The following is a 20,475-nucleotide window of genomic DNA, read 5'->3' as shown; positions in this document are numbered from 1 at the left end:
AAATGTTTTTTTATCACTGTCTTTTAAAAGCACACACTTCACAGCTAAGCTAGTACCTCTCTTACAATGTCTATCAAAATGAATACCTCTGTGTTATCAGTAAAGATTTCGGTTTATAAGTGTCTTTTAAAAGCACACATTTCACAGCGTACCTGGTAGCTTCCTTACAATACCCCTCAAAAAAATACATTTCTGCCATCTAGAAGCTTCAAGTGACTTCATCAATTAAAGCCAATACTGCCTTCCAAGCAACCTTTACATTTGCAGGTTAACCAGTTGTGCTTATTTACATTTCTTTCAGGCTGCAGACACCCTGACAAGAAGGCTTGTGCTCAGAGAGAGAGGAGGTATGCAGATGCTGACTGCCAGCAACAGTTTTCTTCATGTTGCTGGCAGCCAATCAGAGAGCTCAGTCACACAGGAGTCTGACTCCTACTGGAGACAGATGGCCCAAGGTATAAAAGCGCCCTAGGCCAATCAGAACGCTCCATATTTCAAAAATTGGGTCAAGAGTCCCTCGATCTAACCATCCAGATATACAAATATTTTTGTAGCTTAATATCTCAAAAACTACAGAACAGATTTGCACCAAATAACAACAAGCATTTGCAATGCAATAGGTCTCGCATTTATAAGAGTTTGAGCTATTGGCATTGTAAAATTACAATGCCTTTTATTTATGTTTTGGTTTTAAAACAAATAAAAGGCATTGTCATTTATAATGTCAGTAGCATAAACTTGCATAAAAGCAGTGTGCGGCGTGCAGCAGTGTGCGGTGTGCAGCAGTGTGCGGCGTGCAGCAGTGTGTGGCGTGCAGCAGTGTGAGGCGTGCAGCAGTGTGAGGCATGCAGCAGTGTGCGGCATGCAGCAGTGTGCGGTGTGCAGAAGTGTGTGGCGTGCAGCAGTGTGTGGCGTGCAGCAGTGTGTGGCATGCAGCAGTGTGTGGCGTGCAGCAGTGTTTCGTGAAGCAGTGTGAGGCATGCAGCACTGTGTGGCGTGCAGCGGCGTGCAGCAGTGTGTGGCATGCAGCAGTGTGCGGCGTGCAGCAGTGTGCTGCGTGCAGCAGTGTCGTGCAGCATGCAGCAGTGAGTAATGCAGCAGTGTGCAGCAGTGTGTGGCGTGCAGCAGTGTGTGGCGTGCAGCAGTGTGCGGCATGCAGCAGTGTGTGCAGTGCAGCAGTGTGTGGCGTGCAGCAGTGTATCGTGTAGCATTGTGCGGCGTGCAGCAGTGTGTGGCGTGCAGCAGTGTGTGGCGTGCAACAGTGCGTGGCGTGCAGCAGTGTTTCGTGTAGCAGTGTGCGGCATGCAGCAGTGTGCGGCGTGCAGCAGTGTGCTGCGTGCAGCAGTGTGTGGCGTGCAGCAGTGTTTCGTGTAGCAGTGTGAGGCATGCAGCACTGTGTGACATGCAGCGGCGTGCAGCAGTGTGCAGCGTGCAGCAGTGTGCGGCTGCAGCAGTGTGCTGCGTGCAGCAGTGTTGTGCAGCATGCAGCAGTGAGTAATTCAGCAGTGTGCAGCAGTGTGTGGCATGCAGCAGTGTGCAGCATGCAGCAGTGTGTGCCGTGCAGCAGTGTGTGGCGTGCAACAGTGTTTCGTGTAGCATTGTGCGGCGTGCAGCAGTGTGTGGCGTGCAGCAGTGTGTGGCATGCAGCAGTGTGTGGCGTGCAGCAGTGTTTCGTGTAGCAGTTTGCAGCGTGCAGCAGTGTGCGGCGTGCAGCAGTGTGCGGCGTGCAGCAGTGTGTGGCGTGCAGCAGTGTGTGGCGTGCAGCAGTGTGTGGCGTGCAGCGGCATGCAGCAGTGTGTGGCGTGCAGCAGTGTGTGGCATGCAGCAGTGTGTGGTGTGTAGCAGTGTGCGGCGTGCAGCAGCGTGCGGTGTGCAGCAGTGTGCGGCATGCAGCAGTGTGAGGCGTGCAGTGGGAGGGGGAGTGGGAGAGGGGGGGAGGGAGAGAGGCGGGAGAGAGGTGGGAAGAGGGAGAGAGAGGGGGAAGAGGCAGGGAGAAAGAGAGAACAAGAAGAAGAAGAGAGAGAGAGTTAGGGCGAGAGAGAGAGAGGGAAGATGGAGGGAGGGAGCGAAAAGAGAGAGTGATTGCGTGTGTGTGTGTTTAGTTAAGTTATGCTGAATGTTTGCCCAGCACTTTATGCACTCTGTAAGATTAACTCAAAGCCTTCAGGAGGGACAGGCGAAATGAAACAGAGGAACAGAGACAGGGGAAAAGAACAGATATGGAACTGAGGAAGAAAGTGCAACCTTTAGGGATGGAGTGGTTTTCTCCAAAAAAAGGTATGGACTTGTCTGAAGCCTGGGTGTTGCTGAGAGTTTTGTTCTGCGCCTGCGTTTGCCTAGATCTTACACAGAGTGTTTTTATATCTGTTAATTAGTTCTTCTCATTAATACACTTAAAATATTTCAGTGAAAAATAAATTATCATTTTATGAATCAGTTGTTTCCTAATAGACAGATACCCCAATAACATATGTGAAACAAGATATATACAATATTGCACGTGAGGTGATTACATAAGAAGGAAGAAACTACACGTACCCACAGGAGTCAGTAAGAAAAGTTCACTCGTGTGTGCATTAAACGTGGGCAAATCTATATCACAAGGATAGAAATCTGACCACTGTGCTAGGTTTTTACTCCGAAATATTTTTCGCGAGGGCAGTGGGGCGGGGGGGGGGGGGGGGGGGACAGTGAATTGTTGCACGCAGGGGGCGCACGTGATTAAGGACAGCTGGTAGGCTGCACTAATGTACGGTTTCCCCTAGTTTAATGTTGTACCTGATAATGTGAGACGGAGAACTCAGCTGCAGAGCCGTGCTCAGCACACCCCCTCCTCACCCCTCCCCCGGGCAGCCGGGCTGTGCGCACTGTGTGGATATACCTGGACCACGACATCGGTGTTTGTAACAAACTGAGACCGGTCATACACTTGTCACACACCAGCTGCCATTAAAATGCCATTATCCCACCTTGATCAACACTGATCAGCACGGCACGTGCTTCATTTACTTAACACAACATATAGCGCTGCCGCCTCTCGTCAGGGGTGCCAAGCGCTACAGAACTGTAATTTTAATGCAGTTCAATGCAGCGCCTAGGCGGATGCCGTCTTATTTCAGGAAGATTTGGAAATATATGCTATTTCCAGGAAGCCTGTTGTAGGCATATCAATTTCAACTATATCATGGAACAAAGAGATGGTCACGAGACGTCCTCGGGAGGCGCGTGCTGCCTCCTACCTGGCGATGTATCCGAGTGTGGGAGAAGTCAGATACTGCAACGACGCACAACTTAAAAAATAGGAAGAGAGAGGCTTAGATGGAGGCAACGGGGGCCTGGATGGGTTAAACAGAGAAGGGCAGAGAGAGAAACAAAGCAAGGTAGAAAGGGGAGGTGAAAAGAGAGAAAAAAACGAGCGAGGCATGCAAAAAGAATGGGAGAAAAAGAACAAGGGAAGTAAGACAAATATAGAGCTCAAAGAAAAAGGAAAGAGTGTGAGACAGAGAGCGAAGAAAGAGTAAAATGGAGAAAGTGAAATACAACCAAAGAGAAAAACAACGAATACCAGCGAAGAAAGAAATATAGGGGTCAAAATGAAGAGAAAGCGTGAGACGGAGAAAGGAAAGAAATAGAGAAAGTGGAATATAACGGAAAGAGGATGGAGTAAGATACAAAAAGAGAACGGGGAAAGAAGATGCAAAGTTAAAGAGGAAGAAAGAAAACAAGCGCGCACTGAAGCTGACGGAGTGGGAGGGGGAGTGGGGGCGGGCACGCAGGCTGCCAAATGGTGCGATGAATCACGGCTAAAGTGAAAGCAAACAAGTGGTTGCAGGACTCCAAATGGTGCGCGCGCCCGGACGGGTCACATGCACTGTAGTTGGAGGCCTGCAAAGCCACTGTTTGCACTTCCAAAACGCGCTTACTATAAGTCTCGCCAGAGCAGCGCTAAAGCGCTGGTCAGGCGAGACCTAAAAAGCACACTTTCTGCACCCAGATCTAGGTTCCTTCCACATTGCAGTCTTTGAGGTAGCAAAAGACACACAATTTATGGACAGAATGCAGAACAAATCAAACTATTCACCCCCAGTCAAGAGATCTGGGTTAAATCCATCATTCTTTTGCTCACCATGCCACCCCAGTTTAGACCTGGCCATTTGCAAATCAGTCTTGACCCCATGCCTCATGGGAACAGTCCAGCTCAAACTGCCAAGCCACGTCCTCCCTGGACTAGAAACAAGCATCCCATGACCGGTTTCGGGGTTTCACCCCTCTTCAGCCAGGATAGCTTGATTCCAGTGGCACAGTGAGCCCAGGACCCACGTCTGGGCATACCCAGCGCACTTAGGGCGAGCATGCAAAAGACACACAATTTATGGACAGAATGCAGAACAAATCAAACTATTCACCCCCAGTCAAGAGATCTGGGTTAAATCCATCATTCTTTTGCTCACCATGCCACCCCAGTTTAGACCTGGCCATATGCAAATCAGTCTTGACCCTGTGCCTCATGGGAACAGTCCAGCCCTAACTGCCAAGCCAGGTCCTCCCTGGACCGGAAACAAGCATCTTAGCACCAGTTTCGGGGTTTCAACCCTCTTCAGCCAGGATAGCTTGATTTCAGTGGCATAGTGAGCCCGGGACCCACGTCTGGGCATACCCAGCGCACTTAGGGTGAGCAAGCAAAAGACATACAATTGATGGACGGAATGCAGAACAAATCAAACCTCTTTGAGGTAGCCATGTTAAAAAATTTCTATGCGAAATGTATGGGGATTTTGCCTTTTGGGACCCCCTCTTTTTCTCGTTTGCTGCTTGACATTTCACCTCAAAATCTTTTCTGCACAAACTAGGCAAAAAAGAGCACTTTTGTGGAATGTTTAGTGAAGATTTGTCAAATTGTGCCATGGTTATTAGCAAAACAAAAAAGACATTTCCTATGGAAACGTTTTGAAATGTTGATAAAAATGTGGGGTGGCATATGATAAAATCTGTATTAATCAACTTATTATGAAATTGTGAACCTTTTAATAACTTAATCGTTAAAGCATATCCAGTAATCTCATGTCGCTGTCTAAAAATAGCGTATTTGTGATGTATAAATAAATATACATGTTTCTTTGTGCCTGCCTCTCTCTGCATCTTTTCAATATAGATGTTTCTTTCTGTCTGCCTCTCGTTTTCTGCTTCTTCTCTCCTTTTTTATCTCTTTTCCCCTTTCTTCCTGTTTCCTTCTTTTTTCTCCTCTCTCCTCTCTTTCTCGTCTTTTCCCCTCTCTTCTGCCCTCTTTCTTCTCCATGTCTCTCTCTCTCATCTCCCTCTGTCCCTCAATTACTCCCAATGTGTTCTTTGTTATTGTCCGGCCTGCTAATCCTCTAATGGTTTAACTCCTTGGACGGGCTGCTGCTGCTCCGAGACATTAATAGGATTGGCCCCGGAAGAAGGGGCTGCTTCAGAGCTGCAGCCGCGGCTCCTCCGGAGGCAGACATAACCCTGATGGCCAGGGCAGAGGCAGAGACAATCTAATCAGAGCCATTATTGAGCGACGCGCGGTCCCCGCGCCTCTCGGGGGACCATGCACCTGTTAGGATCTTTCAGCAACAGCTGGGTGCGATGGCAGACCATTCATAAAGCAGGGCTGCCGCCGGCAGGGGAGGCGGCGCCGGCGCTGGAGGTGGGTGTTTCTCAGATACCTTTCCTTCCTGGGGAACTTCCCGCGTGCGTCCCCAGAAAGGCCTCACAGCGTCCAGGAGTTTGCTTAAAAGAGCCTGGCAGGTGTGTCTGTGGGTGTGGGCTGGGGTGGGAGAGAATATCCCTCGAGAGGCTCTGAATGGCTGCTACACCTGGTAGTTGAGACTGGGGAGGTGAAACCAGCATCCATAACTCATGCTTTCTAGCCAGTGCCTCTGAGATGGGAGGTAGAGGGGGAGGTGGGGGGGAGTCCATGTCGTGAATGTGAGGTACATGACGTAAGCCTGGTCTGTGGGGCGCTTGGCGGGCTGAAACCAGGACCCGTCACTCATGCTCTTCAGTTTGACAAGTAGGTGTTGGGGTGGACTGAAGTTCTGTGCATATCACTCATACTGAATTCCAAGTGGCCAGGACAGGGACTAGAGGTGCTGCTGTCTGGAAGTTGAGACCAGGACCCATCACTCAGGGCTTTAAGTGGGATGAAAAAAAGGGGGGGTCCGCTCAAAGGGGAGTAGCCGATGTAACTAAGGGCGTGGTTTTAAAACACATAAGCTAATAACCTGTACATAGTGTGCCGCCCAACTAGTATTTTGCTGTTTCTGTAATTGCATCCAGATATATGGTACAACAAGTAACATTATACCTACAACAAGCCAGGACTATTGGCTTTGTCAATGGTTGTTAGTTGTATAAAATAAATAGACAACAACCATGTTGTTTATAATATTGGAAATGCTTCAGTTCTGAAATGATGAGACTGTGAATGAACTAAAACGAGTCTTTTTGAAGTTACATCAAAGGCTTTGAGCAGTGGTAATGCTGCAAAGTTACGCTTTTTTCACACTGAGCGTGAGGACAAAAATGGAGAGCCCGAAAGGGACCTGTCTCGGCACCTGCTTTTAAAAACTGCCAGTGCTGATCGCCGTCAGGACCTGGCCTACTTAAAGCCCAGCTCATTCTTAGAGCTCAGTTTCTTTAGGAAGTGTCCATGTGAGGTAAGTGAGCCTGGCCTAGGAAGGAGTAGTGGCGTTGAGCTCATGTTGTCTCCTAAAACTCCCTCAGGGGGATTCCTAAGGGTCTGACCTCGGGTGGTTGAGACCCATCACTTGTACCTTGTAATCAATGCCACTGTGAGTGTGTAAAAGTGTCACTGAGAGGGGTCTATAGTCATACAGTGTAAGTGAGCTTGGTCCACAGGGGGCACGTATGCTGAAGCTGCACCTACCTCTCATACTGGATCCAAGAGACCATGAGAAGGTCTCTTGAGGTGCTGGTCTTCAGGATTTGAGAGACCAGAGCTCATCATTCGTGGTTAGTACACAAGGAATGGGAAGCTCCTCTCTTAAAACATCTCATCCCACCTGACCCAAAAGGATCCTGCCCCCTATGTTTCCGCCAGCTCTCTACGCCCCAATGAACCTTATCTTGTACCCTCACTCCCATTTAAAGCACTTGTTGCCTCATAGCTGGGTTTACGCTTTCTGAAGTCCCTACATGCATACACTGTTAGCGTTTAGGGGTCCCTAATAGCGTGCATGGGGTGTAAGTGAGCCTGGTCTATGAAAAGTGGTGTCAGAATCTCCGCGTCTATCACTCGTGCTCATCCACCAGTGCATCTGAGGGAAGGCTCGTAGGCTTACTCCAAGCCAGATCTCTGGTTCATGGGAGATGGCTATCGAATTGGGGCGAAACGTATGACTTCAGGGGCGTTTGGATCAAATTAATATACATTTGTTTGCACACAAGCAAGCATGGCACGGAACCTCGTTACTTTAGGTGTCCAGGCTTGTGAGTATATTGTTATGTAACGCACACAGTTTCTACCCAATACTCCTGGGTGCACAGTGTCCACCCTTGTGGCTCCGTGTGCACATGATCATGTGATGCTGGTGGACTCTGCTCACTAGGACTGGTGCTTAAAAGCTGCCTCTTTGGACACATATGAAAAGGAGCCTTGTCTTTGAGCCAGGATATCCCACAATAACTGTCTGCGCTGCTATCATCAGGGCATCTCAACCCAAATCCTGGTGCCTGAGGTCAGAGTCTAGTTTCAAGCCTTGACGCTGAGATGGTTTTAGGCTTCGTTCGTGTTTGCTGGGATTACAATGTCCTCAGCACCGAGATATCCCTGAAGGGGCGATTCGTGCTCGATATCAACTAAATTAGCATAACAAAATTAACATAACAGAGACACCAGTTGAGATGTTCAGGTCGCTTCCACCACGCACTAAGCTCACTCCGAGAGCTGGATTTGGGCTCCTTTCCAAACTGAATGAGGTGAGCTAGTGTCCTGTTGAGTTTTTAAAAATTTATTTTAGAAGCTCCATCGGCCTCATCTAGAGTGTTCTTGGCTTCTAAACACAAAGATCATGGCTCTAGTCTTGATTTAGCCTTGATGGGACGGTAAGAAAGAGATAAGATCTGGGTGAAAGGGTGAATAACTCTGCACATCGGATAAAGTCCGCCTAGCCTGGAGTGTGCTAGTAAGTCCGTGGGTATGGTGTGCTCTTGGATTTTAAGCATCCGCCTAAGTTCAAGGGCACAGTAGCCATGACAGAAATGTAGTAACATGAAAGTGCACGTTCTGTGGCCTGAGCAGTCAGTGATCTGCCAAAAGAGGGGGTGTTCTCATAGATTGAAAAGAAAAAAACACTGCCTTGCACTGTGGGCTGCTACTGGGCGAGTATCACCTTGAACAGCTAACAGATGGAATTCAGACATTATGCCACCAAAGAGGTCATATGAGTTAAGCCTAAGAAAAAACAGAGAAATAACTGATATCTGGGGTTGTGGCGATAAAGTAAGTATTTATGGAAATGTATACAGTGTGAACCTAGCTACCATGCCTGGTCTTCAACCTAGATCCAAGAGGGCTAGATCCATGCCAGATTTTTCATGATAACAGCTGACTGCTTAAATGAGTTTCATTGTGTACACATTTACCTTATGTGGCCATCCTGAAAATATAGCATGGATCTTGGTTTTGGATGCCAATGGATGCCACTGCTACACAGCAGCAGAGTTCTGTACATTAAAAAAGAGATACAAATGAGGGCAAGCAAGACTAGCTTAGAACTTTGATCGATACTGGTTAAGAGATCAAAGCAATTGCTTCTAGCCAGAGGAGGTTCTTCAAGACGAGGTTCATCAGATTCTTCCTGCAGTGGGTGGGCAGAGGAATTTTTGGGATCTGCGTCGAGTTAAAATCCAGGCAACGGCACTGACATGAAGTTAATCTAATTTCTATGCGAGCCAAGCAGCAGCTATTTTACAACTACCATTAGACAAGCATTTGCAATGCAATCGGTCTCGCCTTTGGGACCTTATATGTATTTAGCTATGCAGCACATTAGCCTGGGTGCTGAAACATCTACTGTTCTTTAACATGGAGGGAAAATAAGCAGCAAACTGCGTGACACGCCAGGTATGGGAAAAAATGGAGAGAAATATTGCCTTTCAGCGGGGAATGCAATGGTCCAAAGCTCTGTTTTTAACATAAAATCAGGGCCTTCGGTGGTCATATCACTGAAAATACAAGATTTGAAAAAAATATTATTGTCTACGGGTGCTTGTGAAAGACAATTTCTATGGACTGGAATCTAGAGAATGCTAAAGTGATTCTGGTATTTTACTGACCTCTGCTGGTCGTTTTCTATCAAGAAAGTTAAATAGAGGCAGTTGCCACAAAGTATATTCACATATAAGTATGTACTAAAGTATATACAAGTGGTCTCGAATGCTCGACCTAACATGCTATTCCTGAAAAGTTGCAAGGGAGTGAATAACTTTTTACACCATCCCTCATGTAGTCTTGACATGATACAGCTGCTCCTCAGTTAAACTACACTGGATTTTAATGCTCGGCTCTCTCCCATATGATGCAGGCACAAGGCAATCTGTTCTTTGCAAGCTATATTGATGCACCGTATGCACTGGTCAAGCTATTGCTGAAATGTTGAATAAACTGCAGGCTGCACATACTGTTATTGTAGTATACATTCTAAGCAAGTATATCAATCATGCTTCACAGATTGAGGGGGCTGTGCTGTACAGTCACAGTTTTACAACAGTGGTAGCCTCTCGCCACTGACCTCATGATCCCCGACTCTGTTATCTTTCATCTCCTGGTCTTGGTTCCATTATATTTGTCAACTCTTGCCTCATGTTGTATCCTCTTCACTTTTTTTCAGATAATGTCGCTCCTGGTTGAAATAGAGACTCTGAAGAGCCAGTATGAGCAGATGGTCTCTGATCTGCTCAAGTGGATCAAACAAAAGGTGCTGGAGATGAACGATCAATGCTTTCCCAACTCCCTGAAGGGAATGAAGCAGCTCATGCTGAAGTTCAAGACGTATCGCACTGTGGAGAAGCCCCCCAAGTACCAGGAACGAGGCATGATTGAGGCTCACCTCTTCAACATCCAGACCAAGATGCGGGCAAACAACCTTCGTCCAAATGCACCCCCGGAAGGTAAATCTCTCAGTGACATTGAGAAGTTCTGGTCCCTTCTGGAGAAGACCGAGCATAACCGGGAGAAAGCCCTTCAGCGGGAGCTGGTCAGATTGGAGAAGTTGGAACAGCTGGCCGAGAGATTCCATAAAAAGGCAGCGCTCCGCAGAAGCTACCTGCAGGACATGACCAGGGTGGTCGAGAGGCAAAACGTCCAGCCTGAGACCTTTGATCAGGCCGAGGCTGCCACTAAGAAAATGGAGGCCATCGAGGCAGACATGTTGCCTCGGGAGCAGCGGTTTCGTGCACTTGCTGACATGGCAGCCATCATTGCACAGGAGAATTACCACAGCAAGAACCCAATTCTACAAATGTGAGTCGAAATGATGCACTCTATACTTGTTTGGCAAAGAAATTGATATTGCATCTTAAACTGTATGTTTTTTATTTTGCGTTTAAAGCATGCAGCAGGTGCTAAACTACACCACACATCAAGGTGCTGGTTACACACAAGATAAAGATAAAATGACTGCAAACAAAATCAAAATCCAATCCATTAAGGGTACATAAATAACATAAAATTTTATCAAACGTGATATTTCTTCAGGAAAGTGAAAGTCAAAATATAGCATACGCCCAAAATACTGGAAACATAAAAGGATTAATGATCACCTCGGTAATGCGATTTTTTTACTTAAGAATAGCATCAAATTAATTTTAACATTTCTCATTTAATCACTTCGAAGTGTGTTGGATTGAAAGTGACTAATGCAGGGCTACTGCAAAAGCAACATTTTGATTCTCATACAAATAGGCTGAAACTCTCCTCAGTACTCTTTAAATAAAAAACACAGTTCTAATGCTGACTCTATGCTAATGTGATAATAGGATCTAACATTATCCCCATGCCCAGACTTTTAACTCTGTATACCAAAACTGTAACCCTATACTCCCTATCCTTAAAATTATCCCCCAAACCCTTAACCCTAGGCCCTGAAACCTGGTCCCTTAAACTCTAACTTGTAAACACATGGGCTTGATCCATGTACTGCCAATCTTTAACCTAAAGTACCTTAACACCTAACACCTACACCCATAATGTTACATCCCAAACCATTAACTCTGTCCCTTAATCCTTAACGCTATATTCTTGACCCTTTACTTTTACAATTCATCCCTATATTATACACCCCTAACTCTTTACCCTTAAACCCTATCTCCTAAACCCATAACCCTATATCTTTAAACCATACTCTTTACCCTACTGCTTAACCATATAGGCCTACCCCTTAAACCTTTACCCAAACCCATAAACCTTAACCATAAAATGCAAACCTTGAACCCTATTCCCCAAATGTGTAACCCTATACACCAAATCCTTAATTACATACCTCAAAATCTTGCCTTAAAACTTTAACCTTTAGCCCCTTACTCTTCATAGCTACAGCCATTAGCATATAACCTTAGCCCTATATCTCAAAGCCTTAAACCTATACCCTAACCCAGAGGCGCAACTAGAGCCAAATTTCGGGGGGGCTAAGAAAACATTTCGGGGGGGGGGCTGAATATTTTAAGCCATAGGCAGAGTGGAACTGCAGGGGCTCTTAGAAGGGGTGAAACAACAGCGAGGCCTCATTAACATGCATATGGTCTTTTAAAGACCTGTGAAGTGCTCGGGTGCGGCTGTATGTGTGCGCCGGGAAGCTGTCTCATCCCGGGCTGCCACACACGATGGGGGGGGGGGCTGAAGCCCTTTGAGTCCAATGGGTGTTGCGCGCCTGCCCTAACCACCTAATGCTATAGCACAAATCTTAATCCTACACCCACACCCTTGCCCCTTTACCTGTAACCCCTAACATCACACCCTTGACCTGTATGCCCCTAACGTATATATCCAAAACTTACAACCTATAGCCAACACTCTTAAACCTATAGCCCAAGCCCATCGCACTATAAATTTAGCCCCATACTCTTGACATTTACTCACTATACCTCTTAAACCTTATCCAAAACACTTGCCCCATTAACCCTATGCACTATACCCTTATCTCTATATCCCTAAACCCCTTAACCTATATACCCCTAACCCTTTTCTTCTAACCCTTGACCCCATAACACCTGATCTCTGTACCTGAAACCCTCAGTTATATACTCCTAACCCTCAACCCTGTACATGTAACCTCAATCTCTATACCCTATACTCCTATTCTTATAACTCATTCCACCCTTCCCCCTTTCACACTGTCCTTACTTCAACATATTTTGGAAACAAACACTTTGGGAAGTGTTTCTTTTTTAAGTATTGAGAAGTGTTATATTTAGAAGTGTTACTTTTGGGATTTTAAAGCAATACTCGATATTTTCAATGCAGGCTCTGTAATATCCCCTTTCAACTCAGGTACATAATGGTGCACAACCCACCCCCCTTTATAAATCAACAGTCTGTCTCTTTGCCATTGCCATGGGTACACCAGAAACAGTATTACAGTGAAGGCGTTCATAAGTGTTTTGTTTATTGGTGCGTCGCAGACCAAACATAGTGGCCTCTTATAGACTTCATGGACACGATTCTGTGGCCCTGCAGAGCCCCACAGTTCAGGAAGACTAAAAATCAACACCAAAGCCTCAGACACAACCTTAATAAAGACAAACACATCATTACCTTATCCAGAATTTGCAAAACCAGTAAGTCTGACTTTATTATGTTAACCCATGAAAACACAGGCTTGCAGAAATGCTATTTGCTTACATTAAATCTGATCTATTGGCTTTGCCGATGTTTGTTTAATGAAAGCCATCCATGCTGTGTCCCCCTCTTTTACTCTCACAGGAAACTGGATTGCTGCAGATTCTTTCCAGCAGTCAATAGGTCAGGAGACGACATTTCCATGTCCTTGCAGTTTCAGCTTTACCTGTTAAAGAATTTCACAGCCTGTGGATAAAAATGGCCAAAGACTCTATTAGAAGGATTTATATATACTTATATACTTGTAGCAAAGTACCTGCCTGTCTTTTAACTCAGTTATCTTTTCTGATCTACAATATGCGGTTTCCACTGAGATGTGTGTATTTTGATATAAATTGGTTATTGTTACATTACCTTTTAGTGAATGTTCAGAAGTGGCAGTGCAGCAGCATAATTGTAGCCAATAGATAAAAGAAAGGGCTCGGATATGTAAAGAATGAGTATAGATCTACAGTCACACCAATGGCCACTTACCGGAATTCCCAGTATTTGTGCAGAAGCTAAGATCTTCCACCACTTCCACCTGGGGTTAATCCTTAGTATCGAAAGAGACGACTGACTCCAACAACTGACCCTGGGAGAAAGTGGGTTGAAAAGAGAGAAAGCGCAACAGTTCTTATGTACCTGCAGCTCCAGTGGAAAGAATGATGAGTGTGTGTTGATTCTTTTGAGCAGGACCCTTCAAGTTCTAGTGGTAAGGCACACTCCTTCTGCTTGGAGACAAACTCTGTGACAAAAGAACAGAGTCACTTTAGGCAACCATACGTGAATGTTTTACAATCAGCTTGAGCATGCTTTTCTTGCCCCCCTTCAGTTATTTGTGGCTTACCACCACAACCCCTAAACCCACTTGCTGAGATCACCATGGAGTTTACCTTCTATTCTCCATAAAGTAAAATTAGACATAGGCAAAAAAAAGCTCTTTTTAAAAAAAGGTTCATTTACATAGTTTTTTTCGGTGGGAGTTCTTGTGAAAATATAAAACAAGAATTACTATTTTTAGTTTCTTCACTGATGAAAACTATTCTATTAACTGTTCTTTTACGTTGTGTTACTTCACACAACTCAGACAAGTTATCCTTTTATATTTTTCTTCTGCTAAAACGTCCTCATTTAAATCCAAACTATAAAGGTATCCCTGAAGAAAGGAGAAACCAAAAACTAGGGTGTCCGCTAATGCACTGAACTGTGGCCCGTGTACAGGACCAAAGTAGTAGGAGCACTGAGCATCAGTGAGAGAATGATGGTCGTATTCAAGGTGGGGGAGACACAGCAGTGCCGGCTGAATGGCCAGGTCCCAGAGTGCAAGGTTGTAGAAAGTCGTGTGGAAGGGACGGGACTCCAAAAAACACTGCAAGCCCCCAGCTGCCAGTCGGTAGTCCCCGAGTAGCTCTTGTAGCTCTTGTTGGTGGTGACAGAACTCAGAACCCACGGGTGGTGCTGGTGAGAGACACAGCTCTCTCTTCAGACGGATTGACTAAGTCAAGCAAGCAGCCACACTTTCAATGTGGCATATATACCCTATCAAGCATGTGAAGAGTGCTAATCAGAGGAAAGTCTCCATTAGGAAACAGAGGTCCTTAATTAGTCAGCAATCGTTGTACTAACAAAAGCACAATAAAAGCCACTCTGGCAGAAAACGAGGGAAGCAGGAAACAGAGGTCCTTAATTGCTCAGCAGTGTACAATTAGTTAGCAGCCATTTTACAAACAAAAGCAAAATACCAGACATTCCGGCAGGAAACAAGATCAGCAGGAAATTGAAGCCTTTAATCGATTGCTCAGCAGTGTATGTTATTTTAACAAAAACACCAGGAACTTGTAATTCATTTAACAGACTGGTTTGCAATGCACTCAAACTAAAGTGCATAGCATGCCTTTTTAATTTAAACACTCAACAAAGCATGTAAAATAAAGTACACAGTAGAGTACATGGCACCTGCCTAATTGGAAAAAAAGTGATTACAAAGGAGAGCATACAGCACAGGCAGACCGAGATACGACACCTGCTAACCTGCTGCAATTGAATTAAAATATTTAGTTGTACATAATCTGCAAGACCATTTAAGCAAGGGGAGAGATGAGCAGGAGTTGCTGGGATCTGCGTGTCCAGCCTATTTAGTATTCGGAATCCCATCATGCCCTACTCTTCCATCTAGAGCTGGGCCCACATGCCCTACCATCACTGTAGCTTCTCCCAGATGAGATCAAAGAGTAGGCAATAGTGCACAGACCCCTGGGTCTCCATTACTTCTGCACCACTGGGCACACTGGGTGGTCATGCTGAACTTGACTGGTATACCATAGTCCAGGAGTTCAGCAATTTGATAGATTACAAAGTCAAAATAAGGCATTCAAACCTCACTTATGTATTGTGTTGATATGAGCCTTGGCAGACTGCTAAAGCTATCTCTAGTCAGATCTACAAATCAAAAAGGAGTGATATAACATTTTCTTTATTACAGGCACATACAATTAGGTACAATGACTTCTAAGAAAGGTTTGCTATAACTGATCTTCAGCGTCATACAATTTGTTTAATATAAAGGCATCACCCAATTCCCTAACTTCTTCAAAGGGCATTCTCGAACTTTGACTCATAGTTTAAACACACATTAATTACTTCTGTGCTTGTGGCATCTTAGGTGTTTTAAAGTATCCTTTCTGACATATCTTGGTGGTGAGTCACAATCCATATTGGATTGAAACTTATTGCTCACCCTTTCTATAACTACCTGGTCTCAATAACCAGTGCTTAATTTGTAACAGAATGAGTCCCAATACACAAAACTGTGCTCAGATATTCCGCTGCCAGCGCTCTTAAATGTCAGCACGCCGATTAGCAATGCTGCACGATCCTCAGTCCATCACATGCTGCTCTAATCCAGTGCCACACAGATACTCAAAATACTGCCTGGGGGCCACATACAACCCTCCTCATCCTAAAATGCGGCCCTCTGGTCAACACCAGCACTCGGCTGCTGTTAACTCAACTCAGCACTGACACAGGCGTCACCCAGAAACTTCCCAGGAAACTACCGAACGTTCAGAACTCCGTAGCCAGACTGGTCCTCAACATCCCCTGCCGCAGCCGCATCTCCGAACACCTGTGAGAACGCCACTGGCTCCCTGTCAACAAAAGAGTCAAGCTCAAGCTCCTCACACATGCCTAAAGAGCCCTCCATGACACCAGACCAGCATTCCAGAACCACCGCCTCTCATTCCACCTACCCACCATACACCTCCACCTGCCAAACTGGCCCTTGCCACTGTCCCTCGGATCGGCAAGACCCAGACCGGGGGAAGATCCTTCTCCTACCTTGCCACCACAACCTGGAGCACCCTGCCTCTCCACCTCCACTATCCCCGTCGATGATCCAGTTCAGGAAGGACCCTAAGACCTGACTCTTCGACTGAACCTCAGCGCCCATAGGACCTGCAACCCGCCCCGCCCCAGTGCCTTGAGACTCTCACCGGTGAGTAGTCGTGCTAAACAATCACTGATTGATTGACAGTAAAAATATGCTAAATAAACAGGCAAGCATTTAGTTAAAGATTAATTGGTGCTAAAGAAAGGAAGTAACTAGGGAGTCCTGCACCGCTTAACTTTTGGAACACATTAATTTTTAAAGACATCTTGCAGCAAAATTGACATTCTCGTAAAAAAAAATATTAAAAAAATTAATTCATTTAATTAAGAAACAGAACCTTTCCCCTTAGCACATCAGATGCTAATTCTCCCCCCCCAACTGACAATAATGCCAATAGTGAACCAAGAGGCAAGTCAGTTGTTCAGTTGTTATGTGCACTCTGTGGGTGGCCAGGATTCCTATTATAACTGAACAACAATATAGGCTATTTCATCAAACAAAAGGAGAGAAAGTGAAAAAAACAATTGCCTAGGATCACACAGTTTGGTAAAGTGGGGAAGCCAAAATTGATCCAAGGTTTTCTGATTTCACATTATTCAATTCACTTGATTTATATGCTTCACTTACCCTACACCCACCTTATTGACAATCTCCCTCCCAGACCACCCATGCCTGACCACCACCACACGGTCATCAATGCGGCCCTTGGTCCAATCTTTTTGGCCCCTGTAAAAATGTTTAAGTGTACCCAGGCGCTACCAGATACTCCTTACCCCTTTATCGAACTCTTACAGGTTGCTGTTTTCTCCTTCTGAGATGGTTTTCTGTCGTTCCCTACCCTCTTTCTTGCTCCTTTATGTGCTTTTCCCTCTCTCGATGTCAGGAAATATCCGATGAGGAAAAATAAGTGCTGGTCCCTAAAAATGAGTCCCAGTGGCCCCCACTGGCAACCTTGTTCTTAAAATTATGCACTTTTAATAACATACCTTCAGGATCCTCATAAGTAAGGTATAATGTATGCAAACTGCACAACTGCCCTATGCCACTGCACTCTACAACACAAAACTTCACTCTATGACACGCCACTCCACTCTATACTATTCCACTCTATGCCACTTCACTCTATGCCACTCCACTCTGTGCCACTCCACTCTGTGCCACGCTTCTCTACGCCACTCCACTCTATGCTAATCCACTCTATGTCACTCCACTGTACACCCCTCTGCTGTAAATCACTATATGACACACCACTGTATGCCACTCCACTCTACACTATTCCAATCTACATCACTCCACTCTGCACTACTCCACTCTATGCCACTCCCCTACAACACGCAACTTTCCTCTATGACACGCCACTCTACGCCCCTCCACTATTAAATACTGTACGACACACCACTGTATGCCAGTCCACTTTACACTATTCTACTCTACACCACTCCTTTCTATGCCACTCCATTCTACTTTGCATCACTCTGCTCAATGCTACTGCACTCTATACCACTGCACTGTACACAACTCTATGCTATTCCATTCAAAGCCACTACACTCTACATCACTCCACTTTTCATACCTCCACTGTAAGACACGGTACTACATGCCACTCTATGTTATGACACTCCACTTTACACTACGACTCACCACTACACTCAACACCACTCCACTCTACACCAATCCACTCTACGATATTCCACTCTGCACCACTCCACTCCCTGCCTCTCCACTCTATGCCACTCCACTCTCCTTTGCACCTATGCCACTGCACTGTACACCACTCTACTTTATGCCACTGCACTCTACGTTACTCTACTGTTTCCTGTATCAAAGGAATGGTCACAGTGGGATTCAGTTACATACCAACTTGAAAGAAGCAAATTCAAACATGCGTAAAAACAACAATTTAGACATCACAACAAAAAGTCAATGAATAATTGTGATTTAATTTCATCACAAACACAGAAAAAGTAAGAATGAATCAAGTAGATAATACATTAAATCTTTATCTATCTGATTAATTCTTACTTTTCCTGTGTTTGTGATGAACTTAAATCACAATTATTCATTGACTTTTTGTGGAATGTAACTGAATCCCACTGTGACCATTCCTTTGATGTACCATATAAATACCCGGGTCCAATGGTCTCACAGGTCACCCCATTGATACATAACTCTGTACTGTAGTCAGCACCACTGCAGTCTACACCACTAGATCCAATGCCCTTGTACTCTAGTCTGCATCATTGTACTGTACACCACTGCACTGTACCACTACTGCACTCTATGTGACTGCTCTCTGCTCCACTGTACTCTGAACCACTTTAGTCTATGCCACTACACTGTATGCAACTGGACTTTACACCATTGTACTCTATGTCACTGCACTGTACTCTACACCACTTTACACCACTGCAATCTATGCCCCTCTACTCTACAGTGCACCTGTCTACTGTACACCCCTTCACTCTACACTACTGCACTCCACTACGCTATGTTCTTTTTTACACCAATTTACTCTATGCCACTGCACTATATGCCACTGTACTTACCTCCACCCCACTGCACTCTACGCCTCTACACTATAATCTGCACCACTGTATTCTGCTCCACTGCACTCTATTCAACTGCACTGTATGTCACTATACTATATGCCACTGCATTGTACTCAGCAGCATTCTACTCCACTGGACAGTATGCCACTCTATTCTAGTCTGCACAACTGTATGCCTCTGAACTCTATGTCACTGTACTCTAGTCTGCACCACTCTACTCTATGCCACTGCACACTATTTCACTGCACTCTATGCTACTGCACTCTACTTTGCACCACTGCACTCTATGCCACTCTACACGATTGCACTCTCTGCCACTGCACCCTACACCACTGTACTCTCCACAGCTGCACTCTGCAAAACTCTACTCTGCAATCAGTAGCGCCTGCTACTAAACGGGCGTGGGGGGGTGGGGGAAGGGAAGCGGAGGGGGGAGGGAATAAAAAAAAAATAACTCTTAAAAAATAAATAACACTTACCTGGATGAAGCCAGCTGGTGGGCCAGCTGCCCGCTGCCTCTCCTCCATCCTCTTCTCTTCTCCCTGGGCAGCAGGAAGCATGCAGCCTCCCTTGACCAATTACAACGCTGCCTTACAGCATTGGTAGTTCGGCGCTCAGGGGCTGGGAGGCTGGGCATGTTCTCCACCCACAGTGTAATGTAGCCTGGGTGGAGAAAATGCAAAGTGCGCATGATATTTTGGCCGGCCCAAGATGGCCGCCGAAATGTCATGCGCACTTAGGAATTGCCTACCACTACTCCCTAGTCTACTCTATTTTGCACCACTCTACTGCATGCGACTGCCCTCTAAGCAACTGCACTCTTCAACACTGCACTCTTCGCCACTCTACTCTATACCACTGCACTGTACGCCACTGCACTGTACGCCACTGAACTCTATGTCACTCCACTTCGCACCACTCTACTCTGCACCACTCTACTCTACGCCACTACACCGTACACCACTGCACTGTACCACATTACACTCTATGCCACTGCATTCTACTATACACCACTGCACTCTTCGCCACTCTACTCTGCACCATTGCACTCTATGCCACTATATTCTGCACCTCTGTGCTCTACACGACTGCACTCTGCGACAGTCTACTCTGCACCATTCTACCTTATTCCAATACACTGTACTCTACTACACTCACATGCCATTGTACTCTACTGTACGCCACTTCACGCTACTCTACTGTACTGTACTGTACAGCACCACTGCAGTCTACACCACTAGATCCAATGCCCTTGTACTCTAGTCTGCATCATTGTACTGTACACCACTGCACTGTACCACTACTGCACTCTATGTGACTGCTCTCTGCTCCACTGTACTCTGAACCACTTTAGTCTATGCCACTACACTGTATGCAACTGGACTTTACACCATTGTACTCTATGTCACTGCACTGTACTCTACACCACTTTACACCACTGCAATCTATGCCACTCTACTCTACAGTGCACCTGTCTACTGTACACCCCTTCACTCTACACTACTGCACTCCACTACGCTATGTTCTTTTTTACACCAATTTACTCTATGCCACTGCACTATATGCCACTGTACTTACCTCCACCCCACTGCACTCTACGCCTCTACACTATAATCTGCACCACTGTATTCTGCTCCACTGCACTCTATTCAACTGCACTGTATGTCACTATA

The 20,475-nt window shown here is 45.7% G+C and overlaps 1 protein-coding gene across 1 annotated transcript in view; it reads left to right on the top strand.

Moving 5' to 3' along the window:
- The window catches only part of SPTBN5 (spectrin beta, non-erythrocytic 5), a 1,776,766-nt gene that overhangs the window by 64,429 nt on the left and 1,691,862 nt on the right, over positions 1-20,475 (top strand). The window contains exon 7 of the mRNA XM_085627084.1: positions 9,879-10,510. Coding sequence (XP_085483210.1) covers positions 9,879-10,510 — 632 coding nt within the window. The remainder of the gene's footprint in view (positions 1-9,878; positions 10,511-20,475) is intronic.

The sequence above is a fragment of the Triturus cristatus genome, chromosome 9 (assembly GCF_964204655.1).
Source record: "Triturus cristatus chromosome 9, aTriCri1.1, whole genome shotgun sequence".
NCBI classification, from domain to species: domain Eukaryota; kingdom Metazoa; phylum Chordata; class Amphibia; order Caudata; family Salamandridae; genus Triturus; species Triturus cristatus.
Note: the sequence above shows the minus strand (reverse complement) of the source record. Positions and strands in the feature narration are given on the sequence as shown.